The sequence below is a fragment of the Frieseomelitta varia genome, unplaced genomic scaffold, assembly GCF_011392965.1.
Source record: "Frieseomelitta varia isolate USP_RPSP 00005682 unplaced genomic scaffold, Fvar_1.2 scaffold_23, whole genome shotgun sequence".
NCBI lineage: Eukaryota > Metazoa > Arthropoda > Insecta > Hymenoptera > Apidae > Frieseomelitta > Frieseomelitta varia.
Genome location: NW_025109957.1, coordinates 1 through 18,559, shown reverse-complemented (window position 1 = coordinate 18,559; position 18,559 = coordinate 1). Strand labels below are relative to the sequence as shown.

At 25.8% G+C, this 18,559-nt stretch overlaps 2 protein-coding genes across 4 annotated transcripts; one reads left to right on the top strand and one right to left on the bottom strand.

Moving 5' to 3' along the window:
* The first annotated feature begins 5 nt into the window (after window positions 1-5).
* On the top strand, window positions 6-5,731 carry LOC122527673 (NK1 transcription factor-related protein 1). 3 transcript variants are annotated; one of them, XM_043652052.1, is made up of 5 exons: window positions 6-85; window positions 1,340-1,631; window positions 2,278-2,576; window positions 4,873-5,033; window positions 5,614-5,731. In XM_043652052.1, the coding sequence occupies exons 2-5, from the start codon at window positions 1,345-1,347 to the stop codon at window positions 5,701-5,703; spliced, it is 837 nt and encodes a 278-aa protein (XP_043507987.1). In that variant the 5' UTR covers window positions 6-85; window positions 1,340-1,344; the 3' UTR covers window positions 5,704-5,731. The 3 variants fall into 3 exon arrangements, with proteins under 3 accessions (XP_043507987.1, XP_043507985.1, XP_043507986.1); XM_043652050.1 differs by having other exon boundaries at window positions 2,275-2,576; XM_043652051.1 differs by lacking the exon at window positions 6-85 and having other exon boundaries at window positions 1,329-1,631; window positions 2,275-2,576.
* LOC122527674 (MKI67 FHA domain-interacting nucleolar phosphoprotein-like) lies at window positions 5,690-7,376 on the bottom strand. Its single transcript, XM_043652053.1, has 4 exons — window positions 7,181-7,376; window positions 6,869-7,099; window positions 6,190-6,298; window positions 5,690-6,101 (listed from the first exon to the last, which is right to left on the bottom strand). The coding sequence occupies exons 1-4, from the start codon at window positions 7,316-7,318 to the stop codon at window positions 5,860-5,862; spliced, it is 720 nt and encodes a 239-aa protein (XP_043507988.1). The 5' UTR covers window positions 7,319-7,376; the 3' UTR covers window positions 5,690-5,859.
* Between the last annotated feature and the right edge of the window lie 11,183 nt (window positions 7,377-18,559).

The window sequence follows — 18,559 nt, the reverse complement described above, 5'->3', positions numbered from 1 at the left end:
TTTACAGTACATGTTTCTAATTTATTTAATTTATTAATTATCTTATTTGTGATAGTTGTTTCAAATCATATTTGTGAATTACTGGGTAAGCATTATAATATTTTCACTTGATTCTTCGTTAACTTCGATTGATTAAAAAATTCCGATTTTAACTATTCTCTGACATTTTCTTATTGGATTTTTTCGAGCAGAAATTTCGCTAATAATATTCTCGAACATATAGAATTTTAAAGATTTTAGAATTATTAAAATTTATCATTATGTAATTTATGTAAATCTTATGGTGTAAGAATGACGTTTTTATTACATCTGCTTCTTACTTTTTAACTATTTTATTAATTATATAGAGTATTAAAAATAGAATCTATGATTTGAAGAAATTACAGTATATTCGAGAGAGTTAATTACAAATAACATTTATTTTGTAATTAACACAGGTCCAAAAAACAATTTAATATAACATCAGCTTTTTTCACTTACGACCAATCATTATTGTAAGTGAATCTTTTTACAACGCATTAGAAATATATATATACAATCATGTATTTTATTTTAAAATAGGATAATTATATATTTAATTAATTTATGTATTTAATCTAGGATATTTACGTTAAACCAGAGTACATTAAAGTAGGAAATTAAACATCTATTATAACAAATGTAAATCTCTGTATCTAGAAAATACTTAATATTAATATTAATGTATAATATTAATATTAGTAAGTCTCGATATTATTATCATTATTATTTTATTCTAAACCAATTCTTTTGTTTATATTTAATGTATTGCGAAAAGAACCGTATATAATTTTGGATATTCGTAACTAAAAAAAAGCTGATTTTATATCAAATAATACTTATGTACAGTCACGTTAGTATTTAAGTTGACGTTTACACTTTTCGGGAAATTTAAGGTAAAAAATTTGTACCAAGTGTAAATGCTATTTGAATTAGGAACAAAAACATTTATTTCATCGTCACAACAACAACAGAGACGATGCATAGTAAATAAACATGAATAATAAATAAAACAAAGTAAAAAACGATATCTTTTTGCCAGGCCAATATTTGACAAAAAGTTTTTAAATGTACAGTAACTTCGTTCTTTATAATGCTTTCGTTTCTGCTCTTCTAAGGCATTATTCATACTTGTAAACAGAAAACAAGAGTTTCTTAAGTCACGTAAGAACATCAGTAGCAGAAAAATACAACTTCAAATTCTTGAAATGTGCGGCCGTCAACATAAATATCGACGCGACTGTATTTCTGACACATAAAATAAAAATAACGATCTATTTCTGGTATCAAAAATAAAGAATACAAAATTTTTCCATTTTAGATGAAATGTCTTGGTCAGAAAATATAACTTCAACAGACCAACAATATTTTGAAAATATTTTTGAAATCCCGTCAATACCGCCGACACCATCATCTTCTCAAATGAATGTTCAGAATCCTTGTTTTTTTGGAAATCGGGATCCTTCGTTGTGTCACGGAAGTCTGTGGAATAATTTTCCAAATCCTTGCAATATTTCAACGTCAGTTAGCACACTGAGTGAACTTAGTATGTCACCGTTTCACACTACAAATTTTCAGCATACCAATATGAATCGAAATTGTCGAATATACAGGTATATAAAAGCAATTAAAATAATGAATATTTGACAGGAACCAGATTCTTTAGTATTTATTAAATAAATATTTGAAATGAATTTTCTGAGAGAACAATATGGTGTAAATATTAGTATATAACCAAAGTCTTCAATATTTATTTAAAATCAATTTTATGAGAAATAAAGTTTCGTACCAAAAATTCGATTCTACGTATTTAATTTATTTCTCCACGTAATTTGTACCATCGGTTGTAGATTCTCTATATATTTAGTTAATATATTTACTGCTGTTGAATTATTTGAACATTCGTGACATATATTGACTTGCATCTCACTGTGAATTTTATTAAATTATCAATAGTATCTTAATGTTTACATATTATTATTATTACTAACAAGAAAATTTAAACATTTTTAAATGTTTAAATACAAAAAACCTTCAAATACTTGTACAATCTACTGAATGATTTTTTAAAAAATTATATATATTCTTTATTATTTCCGATACTAAAAAGAAAGAAAGAAATTTTAAGTATAAAATATTGAAGCATCAATTTATTTTCTTTAGTTTTTTTTTATAATTTGTTAGTTACAAGATAATAAGTATTTAACGTTTTAAACTACTAATTTTTTTATTAAATAACTTTTTCTTTTTCTTAAAAAGGTGGGAACAATATTCACATCAAAATACCACTATTAATGAGGAGGATGTAATTGACGAGTCAATGGAAAAAATAAATATAAATTCTACAGAACCACCTATAGATTTTATTTGTGAGAAAACTCAAGATCGCCAAATTTCTACAACTACAGTATTTCGTGCCTGGGAAATTCCGTCATATCAAAACGTTAATCAAAATGTAGAAAGTGAAATCAAATGTTGTTCGAGGCAAGATTCACGGTACACAATCGATTTAAGCGACAATTCCTTCGACAAAGAAGCGTGTTCTGTAGATCAGAATGGTAAGATAATTTAAAAAAGATATCATTAGTAAAATGACTGAAGTAAAAATTCGATATCAAATTTCTAAGAGTACCATCTAAAATATTGAATATTAAAGCTAATGATTACTAAATACTTTCGTTCACACGAATTGGTACATTAGTAATGAACACTACATTAACTTCATTTACGACTTTACTGTCGCCAACGTGGCTATAACGGAGCCAGTATAGTCTAAATATTTATCAAACATATAACTGTACTTTTCATCGCGTGCAATAAGTGACAAGGCTCTCGTAAAATCATTGCAAAATATTTTATTGAGATGGTATACGTAGTGCTTTTTGCAATAAATGTAGAACATTGCTAACTTCTCCTTCATCTCTGTTTATTTATTTGAATATATTTATGAATGAAAATATATAAAATAAAGTATTGTATGAAAATGAAATTGTATAAAAATTAAACTTTCAAACATTTATATATGATTTATATATATGATTATATATGAATGTATAATCAAAAAGTATTAAGTATATACACGTCATTTGGAAACATTTTCCTCTATATTTTGTTATATGAAAATATTCTTGTCGATAATACCAGACTCGGAATTTTAAATATATTTAAAAATATATTCCATACCGTAAAACTAAAAAAAAAATTAGAAGCTCAATAGTTAATCTTTTGTATATACTATTCTTAAAAAAAAATTTGATACATCTATCGTTGATATAAATAATTATAAAAAATAAATAACAATAACATTTTCTAAATTTCTTATACATATTGCTTTGGATTACAAAAATTTATAGTTCCTCTATATATTTAATAATCAAAGACTAACGCAAAATAAAAATAGAAAATACAAAAAAATTTTTTTAATTTTAAATTCGTCTAATAACACAAGAACGTTCGGTACGTAATTAGCAGAATATTTTCAATCAACTATTAATAGTTATTGTATTGCGAGTACAAATAAATTTCTTATATTTACATATATTAAATATATTATTAAATAAATATTAATATATTAAATAAATAATTATATATTAAATAAATATTATTAATTTTAAATAATATTAAAACATATAATATTGAACGAAATTAATAATATATAATATTAAATGATATTACATAATTTAATTAAATATATACCATTAGAAATTTAATTAAAACGTATCGAGGAGGTTCATGGATTTATTTAATTTAAACAGAATGATATTATTCGTAAAATTTCGCGGAGTGGTTTGATTGACGTCAGTTAACAAATATAGATGAGATAGCGGTACGGAAGCAAGGCTAAGGGCTCTACCACCGATCCGACCACGTTTTATACATCATCGCTCGCAGATGATCCTGCGATTCCGACAACCTACATTATAGCGGCACGTTTATTAACTGGCACGCGGGAGCAACTTGGTAATGACGCATCGAAATGCAGCTATTTTCATCTGACTGCCGCTTTGCGAATAAAAAACTGATACCGGTTAAAACCTTAGCATGATTATATCACCATATATATGTAGTACTGGAGTATATAAGAAATCGTCATTGAATTTCATTTTTAACAAAAATGATTCAAAACCATACTAAACCATATAAAAGGTGATGTTAATACTAACACAAAAAAGGAAATCACACTGATACAAAAATATATATTTTTTATTGCAATCAGACGATTATTTATTAGTGCAAAATAATCAGAACAAACTAATTTTCAAAAATTTATTCAATTCACTAAAGATATAGATATTATAATGGATAAGAATGTGGTCTATGAATCTTATAATCATTTATATAGTATGTACAGTATCTTACTCGTGAAAAATAAAATTCATATTAATGTTTAAATTTTCATGTGTTTATATTTTTTTTAATTTTCTATAATAAATAAATATTCCAATATTATACAATTTAATATTTTAATTTTGAAAACTATATATCATAAAAACATAAAAGGAACAAGAATTTAAAAAAGAACTGTTGAAAGGTTGAGACTGTTTATAGAACAAGATAATATTATGAAATATTTAATCTTATATAAATTTTAAATTCCAGAAAAATATAATTTCATGAAATTATTTATCAATTTAGCACTTTACGATAAATCAATATTTTTAAATTGAATTCATTACTTTAACATTTATAAATCTAAAATTACTTTTTTTCTAAACTATAACAGAAAAATTTTTAGTGTCAACTTATCCTAAAACTTATATAAATTTTGATATAAATAATAATTTTTATGTTTCATGTAATATAAAGCGATATCTTATTTTTTTACTTTTTACTAATTTTACTCTTATATTTCAGAGTCAAATAAAAGATTAACTAGCGATAAACCTCGTAAGGAAAGAACTGCATTTACAAAACATCAAATTCGACATCTTGAATATGAATTTGCGCATAGTAATTATCTTACACGTTTACGTCGCTATGAAATATCAGTTGCGCTGGATCTAACAGAACGTCAGGTAAAATATTATAACAATAAACATTTATTTGATTCATTTCGACATTTTATCCATTCAAGTATAATATTTAACTTGTTTAAAAAACCAAAATATTATTTACTACTGGCAATTTATACTAATAAATTAAAAAATATAAACCGGTTTAATACAAATTTACAAACCGGTGTAATATAAATTTATGTACAAATTTATATAAAATTAAATATATTTCAATTATTATTATTATTAAGATTCAATTCATATTTCAATTATTGACTAATTTTTAGATTTTCCAATTAATTGATAATTTTTCTTTATATAAAGAATGTCAAAATAGTTGATCAAAATTGTGCATATGAGTTTTAAAACAAGCACAAAGGCCATATTTGAAAGTTCGCACTCATTAAAACTCTCCAACATTCACAAATTAAAATTAAATATTTCTATGATATACCTCTTTATTATTTAGAATTTAAATAATAATTGATCATTTATGTTTCATCTTAAACACAGAGGATATAAGCTATATTTTTTATTTTAGGGTATTAAAAAAAATATGTATTATCTATCTGAATTTAATAAAACATATTTAATTTTTAAGGTAAAGGTATGGTTTCAAAATAGACGAATGAAATGGAAAAGGACAAAAGCAGGGTTAGGAAATGGACCAGAAAAACTTAATATTTTTTGATAATTATTTCTTCAGTTTTTTCAAGCATTTTATACAATAGTTAATTGTAAATAGTAAATTATGTGAAATTATATAATCAAAGAAATGTGTTCAATATCTCCATAATACTTAATTATACATCTGTATATTATTGTGTTTAATAAAAGATTATTAATATTATCTAGAATCATCTACTGGTATAAAATTCATATCAAAACCCTTCTCTTTCAATTTCTTTTCTAATGCAGATAACTTATCTTTTGTACTTTGTACAAAACTTACATGCTTTTCTTTTTTAACATTTCCATTTCTTATTTTAGTAACTTTATTCCTATTTATTATTTTAGGATAAGTTTCTTTTGTCCACGACTTACCATTAAAAAAACCATTATGTTGTTTCTCAGGTGGAATATATGTAGCTAAATAAATATATGAAATATCAACATGGTGTAACTAAAATTCGATATTTAAATTGCTTAATAATATTATTATAATATTGCATAATACCTTTTAATAATCTTCCACACATAAGATAGTTATTCATTGTTTCTGCAGCTACTTTGGCAACTTCAGGATGCATGAACTCCACATATCCATAACCACGACTTCTACCAGTCTGAAAATGTTATATGTATTTAAATTTTAACTATATTTTACTTCATAATCTGTAAATAATAATAAATTCACTTTTTTGTATTTAAAATCTTTACTCTACTTTTTTTATTTCTTTGCTCTAAAAAATTTAGATAACTAGCATATATGAATAATTTGCATATATTTTGTTACATTATTTTCTATTGATTGATAATTATGTCACAGTACAACAAAATAATGAATAAAATTATATCTCAAATCGGTAAGATATTATTTATAGTATATGTACCAAATTACATAAGTATTTTAAAATATGCAAAAATTAAAGAATCAGAAATAAATCAAACATTGCTAAATATTTAAATATCTAATTAGTTTCTATAAATGATATAACTTCCAATGTAATTAAAATATTAAAATATCTAATAAATTATAATAATTCATAAATACATCTAATATATTCTATTATAAGCAAAATTTAATACCCAAAATTAATTTTATCTTATTCTGTTTAACTAGAACTTATAAGAATTGAAATTACACACACACATGCTCATACATATATATACATAAATACAATTAAAATACTTACATTTTTTGATCGGACAACTCGCGCTCTGGTTATTTTTCCAAATTGTTTGAAATAATCTGTCATTTCATCCTCATAAAAACCATGAGGTATATGACCTAAATATATTATGCCTCTTGGATACTTTTTTCTAAGTTTTATATGTCTTCTTTGATTTTTACTAATTTTATGCAATTTTCTTGTTTTAGGAATTGAAACTGTTTCTGAAGTGTCTGTCGCTTTAACATCTTTCTTCTGCAATAATAAAGTATTTTATTCAACTTTCAATATTCATATCACGGTATATGTATAGGTTAAGTTTAAATGCGATCTAACCTCTAGTACTTTCTTGATATTTTTTATTGCTTTGGCTACAGTTGACTCCTCTTCTTTATCTGATGAATTACGTTTAATTTTTATAACTTTTTCAACTGGTGGAATTCTCACTGTATTAGATCTCTTTTTAATCTTCATTGTGAATTAGTATAACGAGACTCAAAAACACATGTTACACGTAGAACGGTTTATTTGATACAATAGTACATTTTTTTGCCGCCAGATGAGATTGTTAGGGATATGATTTATTAATTCACTGAACATCAGTGAATTATTAGTTTATTGTCAGTCAATGAAGAATTAGTAAAGATTCATAACAAATTTTTTGTTTAGGTCATTTATATAAAATATTTAAAAAAAAATTGTGTTGTGCTTTGTATATTATTATATACACATTCATATTGAAAAAAAATTGTGTTGTGCTTTGTATATTATTATATACACATTCATATTGAAAGTTTCTATCTTTACTTACAAGTGTATATAAATACTTAAATGTGGAATAATTCAGCAGAACAACAAAACTATGTAAGTACTTTTTCACATTTTCATATTTTCAGTACTTTTTCAAGTTTTAAAAGTTTACCTCTAGTTCTATGTATCTCTATTATTAAAATTAAAAAAGTTTTACAAATTTGAAAAATTAGCTGCGTCTTTCACGAAAACTATTTTCATGAAAAAATTGTTACCTTCCTAATTATTAAATGCAAATTTCGTTTTTGTTAGTTTAGTATTTGAATGGTAAGGTAATTACATAAGTAATTTTCCTAATATTAAAAGAACAGAATCAGACTTGAAATAATCCAGAAGATTAAAAATCAGCGTATCAAATTATATAATAACACAAATATACAATGATGGTACATCAAACGATGGTTTCAAAGTGGCTGTGACTTAACAGTATAATATAAAAACGTTTGTTTATCTTCTTAAGGCTTTAATTGGAAATCGAATTTGCCAAATGAAAATATATTTAATATTTTCGTCTGAAAAAATCATTTTACGAATAAAAAAATTAATCAAGGTCTTTTATGATTAAAATAAAAAGAAGCAAAATTCATATTGCATTTATAGCTTATAGGTTTCAAATAATTTCGATACTATGAAAATGATAACTTAAATCCTTCCCCCATTTTTATATGGATTACAAGGTATTTCAATTTAAACAAAATTCCCAGTGTTGTAGAATGGATTATAAACGTGACGTGCATTTACGGTTAGGTATATTTGTATACATATATTACATTTATATGGACATTACAATTGTCACACATCTGACAATGAGCGTTATTTTATCGCTACGTATGCATTGTTCTCTGTTCCGTAATGATTTCGCTGTATGCTCGTTTTAAAAGTGAACGATTAAATGGTTGAAAGTTATTTTTAAAATAAATATAGATAGTGACCAAATGCTTAACAATTGCAAAATTTAGTAAAACAATAACAATGAATCGAATAATCGAACTGTAATAAAGTACAGTAAGTATTTTATAAAGTAAACAGTTTAATTAAATCACGATATCGCGTGGTCCTAAAATTAGGAATTGAACATATTTCGGAATGTCAAAACAATGTCAGAACATATGTCAAAACATATGTCAGAACATATGTCAGAACAAATGTTATATTTCGGAACATATGCCAAAATGAAATAAGAAAGACATAGACAGTGGAGATGAATTTTGGAACATTTTACAATTGATCAGAATCATATAGAAAAATTTGTAATACAAAATTTTAATATTAAATGTAATATTAAAATTATAATAAATCTTATAAACATAAATTATAATAAATATAATATTAAATATTATAATAAATTTTAGTATTAATATAAAATTATTAATTAATAATAATTGATTTCGCTTTAATTAGAATAACATAATACAGATGGTAATTATATCAAAATCTACAATATAAATCAAACTTTCTCTAGCTTTTATATATTCAGTGAAATTTATGACCATCAAACAAGCAATCACTATGGTTTAAGAGGAATACTTCCAAAAAATAGCAATACTATCTGAGTCTTGTCGCTCAATAATAATTCTACCATCAATGATACAATCAAATCTTGGAAATTCACGCAATATTAATACAAAATGGAAAGAAAATAATACTCATTGTCAGTTGGATTCATTCATATATTAAAATTACGAAAAATAAGAGGACTGATCAAGTAATAAAAGAATAAAAGAACTATCGATTCAAGCTTACATAGATACATTCAAAAATCTACATATGGAACATTAATTACATGAAAGGAAAAAAAATGAAAATCAGTGTGAAATAATACGATGTCTCTACACATAAGAAACTTCTCAGAGAGCTCCTTTCGAATAGATTCGAGTAAATTATCTAGGGTAGAACAAGTAGCTATATCCAGACTCAAAATCGGACACACAAAAGTTACCCATTCGCACATCCTCTCTAAAAACTACCATTATAACAAGCATACTATTATATAACAAGCATTAATGCTATCTCGTCTCGTGTGGGCATTTAATTTTTTCTGATTATGGAACTTTTAATCTTTCTCTTTCTTTTATTCTATTCTCTGCATATGTTTGTCTATAAATAAAACGTAAAGATCTTCAATAATTGTATTCCATTACAAATTTCAGTATAATTCTGAATAATTCTTATAGAGTCCTATTGTAACACTGAGATAAAGCATCCAATATGAAAGGTCTGTGTGAAAGCATTGAAATCTGGAATATGCTAGCGCATGAGGAGCGCATTTCCGTAATTAAGACAAACGAGCTACATACATGTTAATTAACATACAGTACACACAAAGTACACACATACAGGATAATTGTAGGATAAATGTAATGTCTTGAAATTGGAGGTAATAAATTACAGTGCTGTTGATTATGTTCATTACGTTGAACGTAAGAGGGTCAAGGCGTGAACGTTGAAGTTCTCAACACTTAAACTCTTAAACTTGGAGACTCAAACTTAAACATAATGATTATATCTAAATGTCATGTATGTGATGACAGTGGCATATTATTCACGTAATTAACCTTAAGAGTTTTGGGAATTAAATCTTAGAGTTTCAATCTTAAAAATTCAAAAACTTGAGTTTCGTATAACATTAGTCTCAAAGACTCAGCCTTTAACGAGTTTCATACATCACTAACCGTAGGTTGTCAAATGTGTGTGTGTAGTGGCGTATTACTTACGAACCTTAAGAGCTTTAACAGTTATCTCTAGTATAGTTTTAGAGTTTCAAAAGCTTGAGCTTCATCTAATATTGATTTTAACCTTTAAGGTTCAATCTTGAAGCTTCGAAGACTCGAGCTTTATATTACTGGCCGATATATCATCGTCGATATTGCTTACGTTCTTTATAAAATTTATGAAAGCATAGACATATATAAAATCAGATCTGGTAGTTTTTGCATTTCGAACCGTCGACAGTAAAAAGATTAAAGTGTGAAGCTTTTACTTTCACAGTATTGCATTCTTCGTTCTTTCTTTCAAAGATGTTTTTATATCATTTAAAAAGAAATTAAGCAAAGATATCTTTTCTTCTCGAGAATTTTGCAAATTCAAATGCTTTTATGGACACTAAAAAATTATTTTGATGACTAAATTCACCAGGATTTTGAAGATTGAAGTCTTTTATTATTATATATGAATAATATTTTATTATTATATATGAATAGTATCTTATTATTATATTATGATTTTACATCATAAAAATAATGTTAGAATGAAAAGATTCCTGAAATATTTTAATTAACTTTCTTTTTTTTTTTTTGATTTTACAAATTTACAAACTATTGAATATTTACAATTTCTCAATATTCTCAGTAAATAAATAAATTCGATGTTATGAATGTTATTATTCCATTTTTTAATGAAATAATTTGTCAAATTTGACAATTTAACAAAACTATAGAAAAATTTAATATTTTCCTAATTTTACGTTAACTGTAACAGACAGAATAAGAGTTTATAGAACATCGTTAGAAAGAGTAAGAAAAATCGTTCGCCAAGTAGAAACTAAAGTTTTATGACCGAGAAGTTGGAAAATTGTTGCGCTCAGAGGATTTGATACATACTTGTGGACTTGGCAAATTCACTAGCGAACAACGTATAAAAGAATCTCATGAGTTTCAAGTTGGAGACTCTAAAAGGCTCAAAGGAGATTCTTTCGCGTAGAAAACACTTCATGCGGAATCGTCGAGTTAAACCAGACAAAAGTTCCTTGTTGTCGAGTGTTCTAAACACTCGCTATAGTATAACTACGGTATGATATTTATAATATTTATAAAATTAAAGTTTCTACAAAAAAATAAAATAAAATTAGAATCATTCTAACTCGAGGGACTTAAATGTAATATAATAATATAATACATATAATATGACATAATATTTATAATATTTATATAATTAAAGTTTTAGTAAAAAGATAAATTCTAGCTTGAGTGATTTGGAATGACCTCGAATGAATATGTGTCGTAATTATAAGTTGTGACAAGAATATGGAAAGACGTTTAAATAAAAATAATCGAAATATCAAAAATTGACATACCCTATACATTTAAAAAATTGGGGGAGGCAACTCCTTTTTGAAAAACTCACCATTGTAATTACTTATTTTTTAAAATATTAATGAGTCGCCTCGCATTATTTGACCTTAAAGTATTAAAACTTCAAGTTGATATAGTTGCAATAGTTTTCGGAGAGAACAACTTGTAATATTTTACTCGAGACATTCTGTACATGTACACGCATATGTGAGCTTCATCAGCTTACTATATCTGAAACAATCATTTAAGTATTATACATGATGCATGAAATGAAATATTATATTTTATGCAGTATTTCCCGAAATTTGAAATTAAAATTTTTATTCAAATTATATTTCTATTGAGTTTAAAGAGTTCTTTAAGTTGTAATTAGTGCAAATTTGCATGGAGAATTATATTTTTGAGAATATAATTAGAGAAATGGGTCTTGGTAGAAAATATTATGAAAAGCACTGTACTTTATATTATTCGCATTCTGTTTAAACAGGGTACAAAAACTTTAAAAATCCATAATTTACTTATAACATCACTCGATATTTTAATTTAATTATTTAAATTTATCATGTTCGTATTCAATAACCAAACTTCTATACTATATTACACTTTAATATGAAAATCTAGTACAAATGATTAAAAACTTTGTTCAATCAAAGAGTATTTTTATTTCATCAGGTCAACGTACGACAAATAAATAATGTAGGAGCTGAATGATTATAGGAGAAAAATTAATCAATATGAACAGCAAAGTCTATGATATATGAATGAATAGAATTTTTTAGTAATAGAATTCGACAGACTGTATTCGACAGGTGTGTAATTAATATAGAAGATAAAGGATAGACGTAGATGAATCAATGTCACTGGATTATTGGCAATTATTAAGATAGATAGAATTGTAAATATGACCCAGGATAAAATAGAATACGTAGAATACGTCTCCGTTGACGAATCATGCTATTATTTACACATGTAAATAAGGATAGAAGAATAAATATGTAAATGACATATTCAAATTACTATAAGAGTCAATAATGTAACAATTATAGTTTTTTTTACCACAAAAAAATATAGAATATACTTCCGATTTTGTGGTTCCCAAAAATCTTTAATTTCCTCGTGAAAAATTAATATTTTTATTTGAAACTATATATTATATTTAAAATTCGTCGCCAATGTTATTGATTTCACATTAGGCCGGAGAATTTATAATACACTCTAAATATTACAGAAAAATATAATCTACTTAATGCAAATTGAATATTCTTGGCTCTTTTAATTTTTTAATTATTTTATTATAAATTTATTATTTCATTCAACTGTACGACGTGCAGTACTGGATTTAATAAAATATTCCAATAAACGTAGTAAGCGAATGGCGACAAAATACATAATATCTATGTACTATATCAAATAACCAAAATTATCTGAGAATTTTAAGATTCTGTATTCTATTTAGAAGAATTGTTCAAATTAAACTTAATAATATAAATTAACCATTATTCAAGTTTTTTAATTACTAATTACAGCAAGTTTCAATATAATTTGAAATAAAATCTTGAATAACCGAGAATAACTTTATCAACTTCATAAGGCAAGATACGCACAGAGTCTACTAGGGTGTCCCGTATTTTTTTGTAATTAAACTTTGCCAGTGTATTTTGTAATATAAAAATTTAAAAAAATATTATATAAAAGTTCATAAAGACTTCTACTAAAATTATAACTTATGGAAAATTTAAAGATACAAAATTACATAGAATGCATATGATATAAAAAAGTGTATAAAATATTCAAAGTATAGCGCTTTTTATAATATTTAGTACGAAAAACAATTTTCAATCTAGGTCGATTTTTTTAATTTTATTCCCGAAAGTTAAAACGAAAATATGAATATATCTTTCTCCACACAATTTGATATAAAACAGGATACTATCAGATCTTACACCCTCAGATTAGATTTAGATTTCTACTTACAAGGGATTTTAAAAACAGACAGAAATATATATATATATATAGGGGATTGGACCATAATAATTGAAATTGCGCGTGAAGAAATTTGAATGTCGATATAAAATTTGCTTCAAAATAAATTCCGTTGTATTTCGTTACCAATTTTGCGTCAATAAAGAGGGGTGACATTTTAAAATACACATATGAGTATATATAGCTTTCCATTTCGCAATGCTTTTTAATGAAGCATTTATAGACTTTTTGTTATATGATATTTTTATTATATTTATATTTATATTCATATGATATTTTTATTATATTTATATTTATATTCATATGATATTTTTATTATATTTATATTTATATTCATATGATATTTTTATTATATTTATATTTATATTCATATGATATTTTTATTATATTTATATTTATATTCATATGATATTTTTATTATATTTATATTTATATTCATATGATATTTTTATTATATTTATATTTATATTCATATGATATTTTTATTACATTTATATTTATGTAATATTTTTGTTACATTTTATTTTTATCTATTTACGCATTGGCAAAGTTTGAACACTGAAATACGAGACACCTGTGTATATTCACTTATATAAGTAGTCCTGCAATTGCAGAGAATGTCTGGCCGACATTAACGTACTTTAATAACTTGTTGAATGCAGAGATTATCATGAAAGGATGTTATACTCTCTGAGCAAAAACTGAATTCCTAATATTTAATTTGTATGCTAAAAATAGTAGATCATAAATACTGCGAGACTTGTATTGGACTCGTATAGTTAATGGAATAGTAAAATGAACGTAGCGAGTGATTATAGCTGAGAGAACTTATGCTCATATTTTTCGAGTATGAAAATCATTTCGTTTATTTTCTTTCATGAGCTTTTAACATCGTATATTTTCCATTTAATTCATAATCGACGGAGGACCAATAAGAAATTAAAAGAAAATTATTATCGTTTCCTTTTTTTTTTTTAATGGTATCCTCATATTTTACATTTAAATTTCATTTGATGAAAATTAATAAATTATTGATGAGAGGTTAATATAATAAATTATTCGTTAGAACGTTTCGCAAACAAGTCGACAACTTCGTTGGAATATTCAGAAGGTTATTTCGAGTAAAGTTTTATGAGTTAACGTGTCTTCATTCTTTAAATGTTGATATATTTACATCATAAATAATCAGATGCTTTCAATTTTAATTAATTTTCCTTTTATCTCCATGCATATTAACAAGAGTATAAAACTCATTGATGCTTATTATCAATTGCTAATATTATCGAGCTTTCCATATAACGTGGCACCGGAAACTGATTCTATGCCCTTTGAGGGAAAAAATCGTAAAAGGATGAAATGATAATGAGAGGTACATTACGAATCCAGAATCAGATTTCTCGCAATATCGATAAACATCAGCGAATGTTAAGTGAAAGAAGGATCCTAAGACGCAGGTATTACTGGCAATATTCTTCTAGAACATCATGCCGATTTCAATAAGTTCTTTAAGCTCATATACGTATGCACTTTACAGACATTTTATCGTACAGCATTTGACTTAGACAGCAACTGACGTAAATCATGATAAAATATCACTACTTTGGATTGAAATATGCAAAATATTATTTAAGTGAATGTTTTACTATTATTACTGAAAAATTATGAATTGAAAAGCATCATCTCACAGGACCATTTCTCCGTAACGAAATGGCCCGTTATTGATATGGGTGATACGTTTTATTTGTAATCTCTGACTATTGAATTAGCGTCCTTCTTAATTTTCAGCATTTCACATCTTACATCTTTTTGTGAACAAAAATACGTACGCTGTATAAGTGTGAAGTGTTTATACACTTTTGCAATAATTGCTCATAATTAATATAATATATAATAATATTCAACAAGGATATTCTCGACTGTAAATGACATGAGCCGCTCACACGTCAAATTGAGAAAAGAAAAAAAAAATGAACGTAAGTCATTTAGCGATGTCGAACCTAATTATTAAGGGAATTTACTTCGAATTAAAAGATTAAGAGTCAATCAAGTGCTTTGACACTAATATTTGAAAAAAACTCGAAAAGTGGAGTTAATTTGGCGAGTCGAAGTGAGCGGCTCACAGGAAGAACAGTTTCTTCGATACATATTTTTCATACTTTGAAGAATGTAACTCCAAATGACGAGTGAATTTATCACATAATCTGTATCGTGAATCACAAGGGAAATGTAACAGAATCACATCGTATTGCGAGTTTTCGTTTTGCACGTGCGATTGACGAGCATGTAAATCGACGCCTTCTGAGAATTTGCTGTTTCCTTTATCAGTCGACACCATTCTTTCATCAGTCTGTAAATAAATGACCGACATAGATGAGCAGTAGAGGTGTGCGAGAACTTGAAATATCAGGTCAGGTCGGGAACACGAAATTTCTTCTGGATCGGGACGGGTACCCGAAAAATTTCGAGATTCTCGTAGATTTAGAACCATCATTCGAGCAATTCCTTCTGTTATATCTTTTGGTTTAACAATCTTTCGCGTATCATTTTGTACATGCGACAAATTTTATATTGATTCAGTTTCTTTTCTAGTACATGTACTTATATTTGGATGCATATGCTTCAAATGGCGTAATAAACCAGTAGTATTTGCATACTTAGTTTTAAATTCATGGTGACAATGCGTGCATTCCGCCTTTGTATCATCTTTTTCTTGAAAATGTTCCCAAACAAAGCTTCGCTTTACGTTCTTCCTTTGCACGATATCTTCCGCATTACTTCCTGCTACCACAACTTTACTCTCACTATCACTCGACATTTTCTTTAAAGATTTTTATTCTTTATTAAATTCACACAGATTTTGAAATATACGTCTGAGCTTCCCGAATTTCTCTGCGATACTGTTCAACAGCGTACATAATGTCCAAGTACTAAGCACGCAGTCACACGTTCGTTTACATCGGGTCACACGATTCTTAGAATCCATGTTTCTAATAACTTCACTGCCAGAAGAAATTGAATTGTGTATTTACATATTTTGTAGGTTGTTGTACAGCGTTGTAGAATAGTTCGAGAAACGGTAGCCGGGTTCTCGACATTTTCGGGAATCTCGACTTTTTCGGGAAACCCGATTCCTTCGGGAATCTCGCAATTTTCGGGAATCCGACTCGTCCCGACCATCGAGTTCTCGTTATTTTCTCGCACATCCGTAAAATTACAGTATGTATTGTTGCCTAAGATTAATGGGGGCTATAAAACAAAAAAAAACTGTAAAATTGAAAAATTTTAATTAAATAAAACATAAAAACTATAAAACTATTGATTACTGTAATAGAAATAGTGTTTTTGAAAGTATTGACAAAGACTGTATTGACCACCTGTTGTACATCGCTGAATTTACCTTTCTTTATCTGACGGTTCAGCAGCGAAAAAGGTCATTATAAGTTGAACCATCATCGTGTGAACATCGATTAACATTCGAAGTGAATTTTTAAATAATATTTCTGAATATTTTAATTGTTTAGACATTATCTAATAATTTCAATAATTTATTTGCAACAATTAAACAATAAATTCTCTTCTGTAATATTTCTAAGTGTTATTTAAAATATTTAACTAATAATTTATAAGAATCTTGAACAATACTTAAGAGAAATGACGTTGACTTATTGAAATTAATTTAATTGTTTAATCGTAATATAAAAATTGTGAAAATTATAACATAGTGTCTAGCAGTATTGTAGAAATAAAATAATTTAATTGTTTCAAATGAATTATTCAAATTGTAAAATAATGCATTTCGATGACATTTTTGTTTATTATTTAACAAATTAACTATTTATTTATAGCAATTCAATCAGTGATTGAACTTCCAAGCATTATCTCATAGTTTGAACAATTCATTTATAATAATTAAATTATATTATTTACAATAAGGGAAAAGGCAGTTACATAATACATATATTTCTTGCTGTCTGAAACAATAAACAAGCGAAAAATTTTATAAGTTGCTGTTATATGTTATTCTGAAGCGACGGTCACTGCTCAACTCGATTTTTGACTACACAACTTTTCTCTACATAAATTTCTATTTAATATACATCAATGCAGTTAAAACTTAGAAATTAATATCATGGAAGTGTAAATTTAGTTTTAGCGAGTTATAGATCACAAAATTCATAAATTATTACATTTAACATTGTCGCATATTTATGAAAGTGTAACCTTGCGATAGAAATCGAAAAACTACTGATTAATATAACAGAACAATTTTTTCGAAATACTAAAGAAAAATTATCAACAGTTCCGGGTCGCTGCCGATCGGAACATTAGATTAACCTTCAGCGGTACAAAGATTCATTACCAATTGAACTTCCGTCGTGTGCACATCGACCAAAATTTAGGAGTGAGTTTTTAAATAATATTTCTGAATATTATACTTGTTTAAACATTATCTAATATTTCCAATAATTTATTTGCAACGATTAAACAATAAATTCTCTTCTGTAATATTTTCACGTGTTATTAAAAAATATTTAACTAATAATTTATAAGAATCTTGAACAATGTACTTAAGAGAAATGACGTTGACTTATTGAATGAAATGATTAATTTAATTGTTTAATCGTAATATGAAAATTGTGAAAATTATAAAATAGTGTCTAGAAATATTGTAGAAATAAAATAATTTAATTATTAAAAATTTAACTCAAATGAATTATTCAAATTGTAAAATAATGCATTTCGATAATATTATTTAACAAATTAACTATTCATTTATAGCAATTTAATCAGTGATTGAACTTCCAAGCATTATTTCATAGTTTGAACAATTCATTTATAATAATTAAATTAT

Excerpts from the sequence above, each read along its gene's own strand:
- LOC122527673 (XM_043652050.1), top strand. The coding sequence starts at position 1,345 with ATGTCTTGGTCAGAAAATATAACTTCAACAGACCAACAATATTTTGAA. Across the intron at positions 1,632-2,274 it reads CGAAATTGTCGAATATACAG|AAGGTGGGAACAATATTCAC; the intron begins GTATATAAAAGC and ends CTTTTTCTTAAA. Across the intron at positions 2,577-4,872 it reads GTGTTCTGTAGATCAGAATG|AGTCAAATAAAAGATTAACT; the intron begins GTAAGATAATTT and ends CTTATATTTCAG.
- LOC122527674 (XM_043652053.1), bottom strand. The coding sequence starts at position 7,318 with ATGAAGATTAAAAAGAGATCTAATACAGTGAGAATTCCACCAGTTGAA. Across the intron at positions 6,299-6,868 it reads GAGTTGTCCGATCAAAAAAT|ACTGGTAGAAGTCGTGGTTA; the intron begins GTAAGTATTTTA and ends TAACATTTTCAG. Across the intron at positions 6,102-6,189 it reads GTGTGGAAGATTATTAAAAG|CTACATATATTCCACCTGAG; the intron begins GTATTATGCAAT and ends ATATTTATTTAG.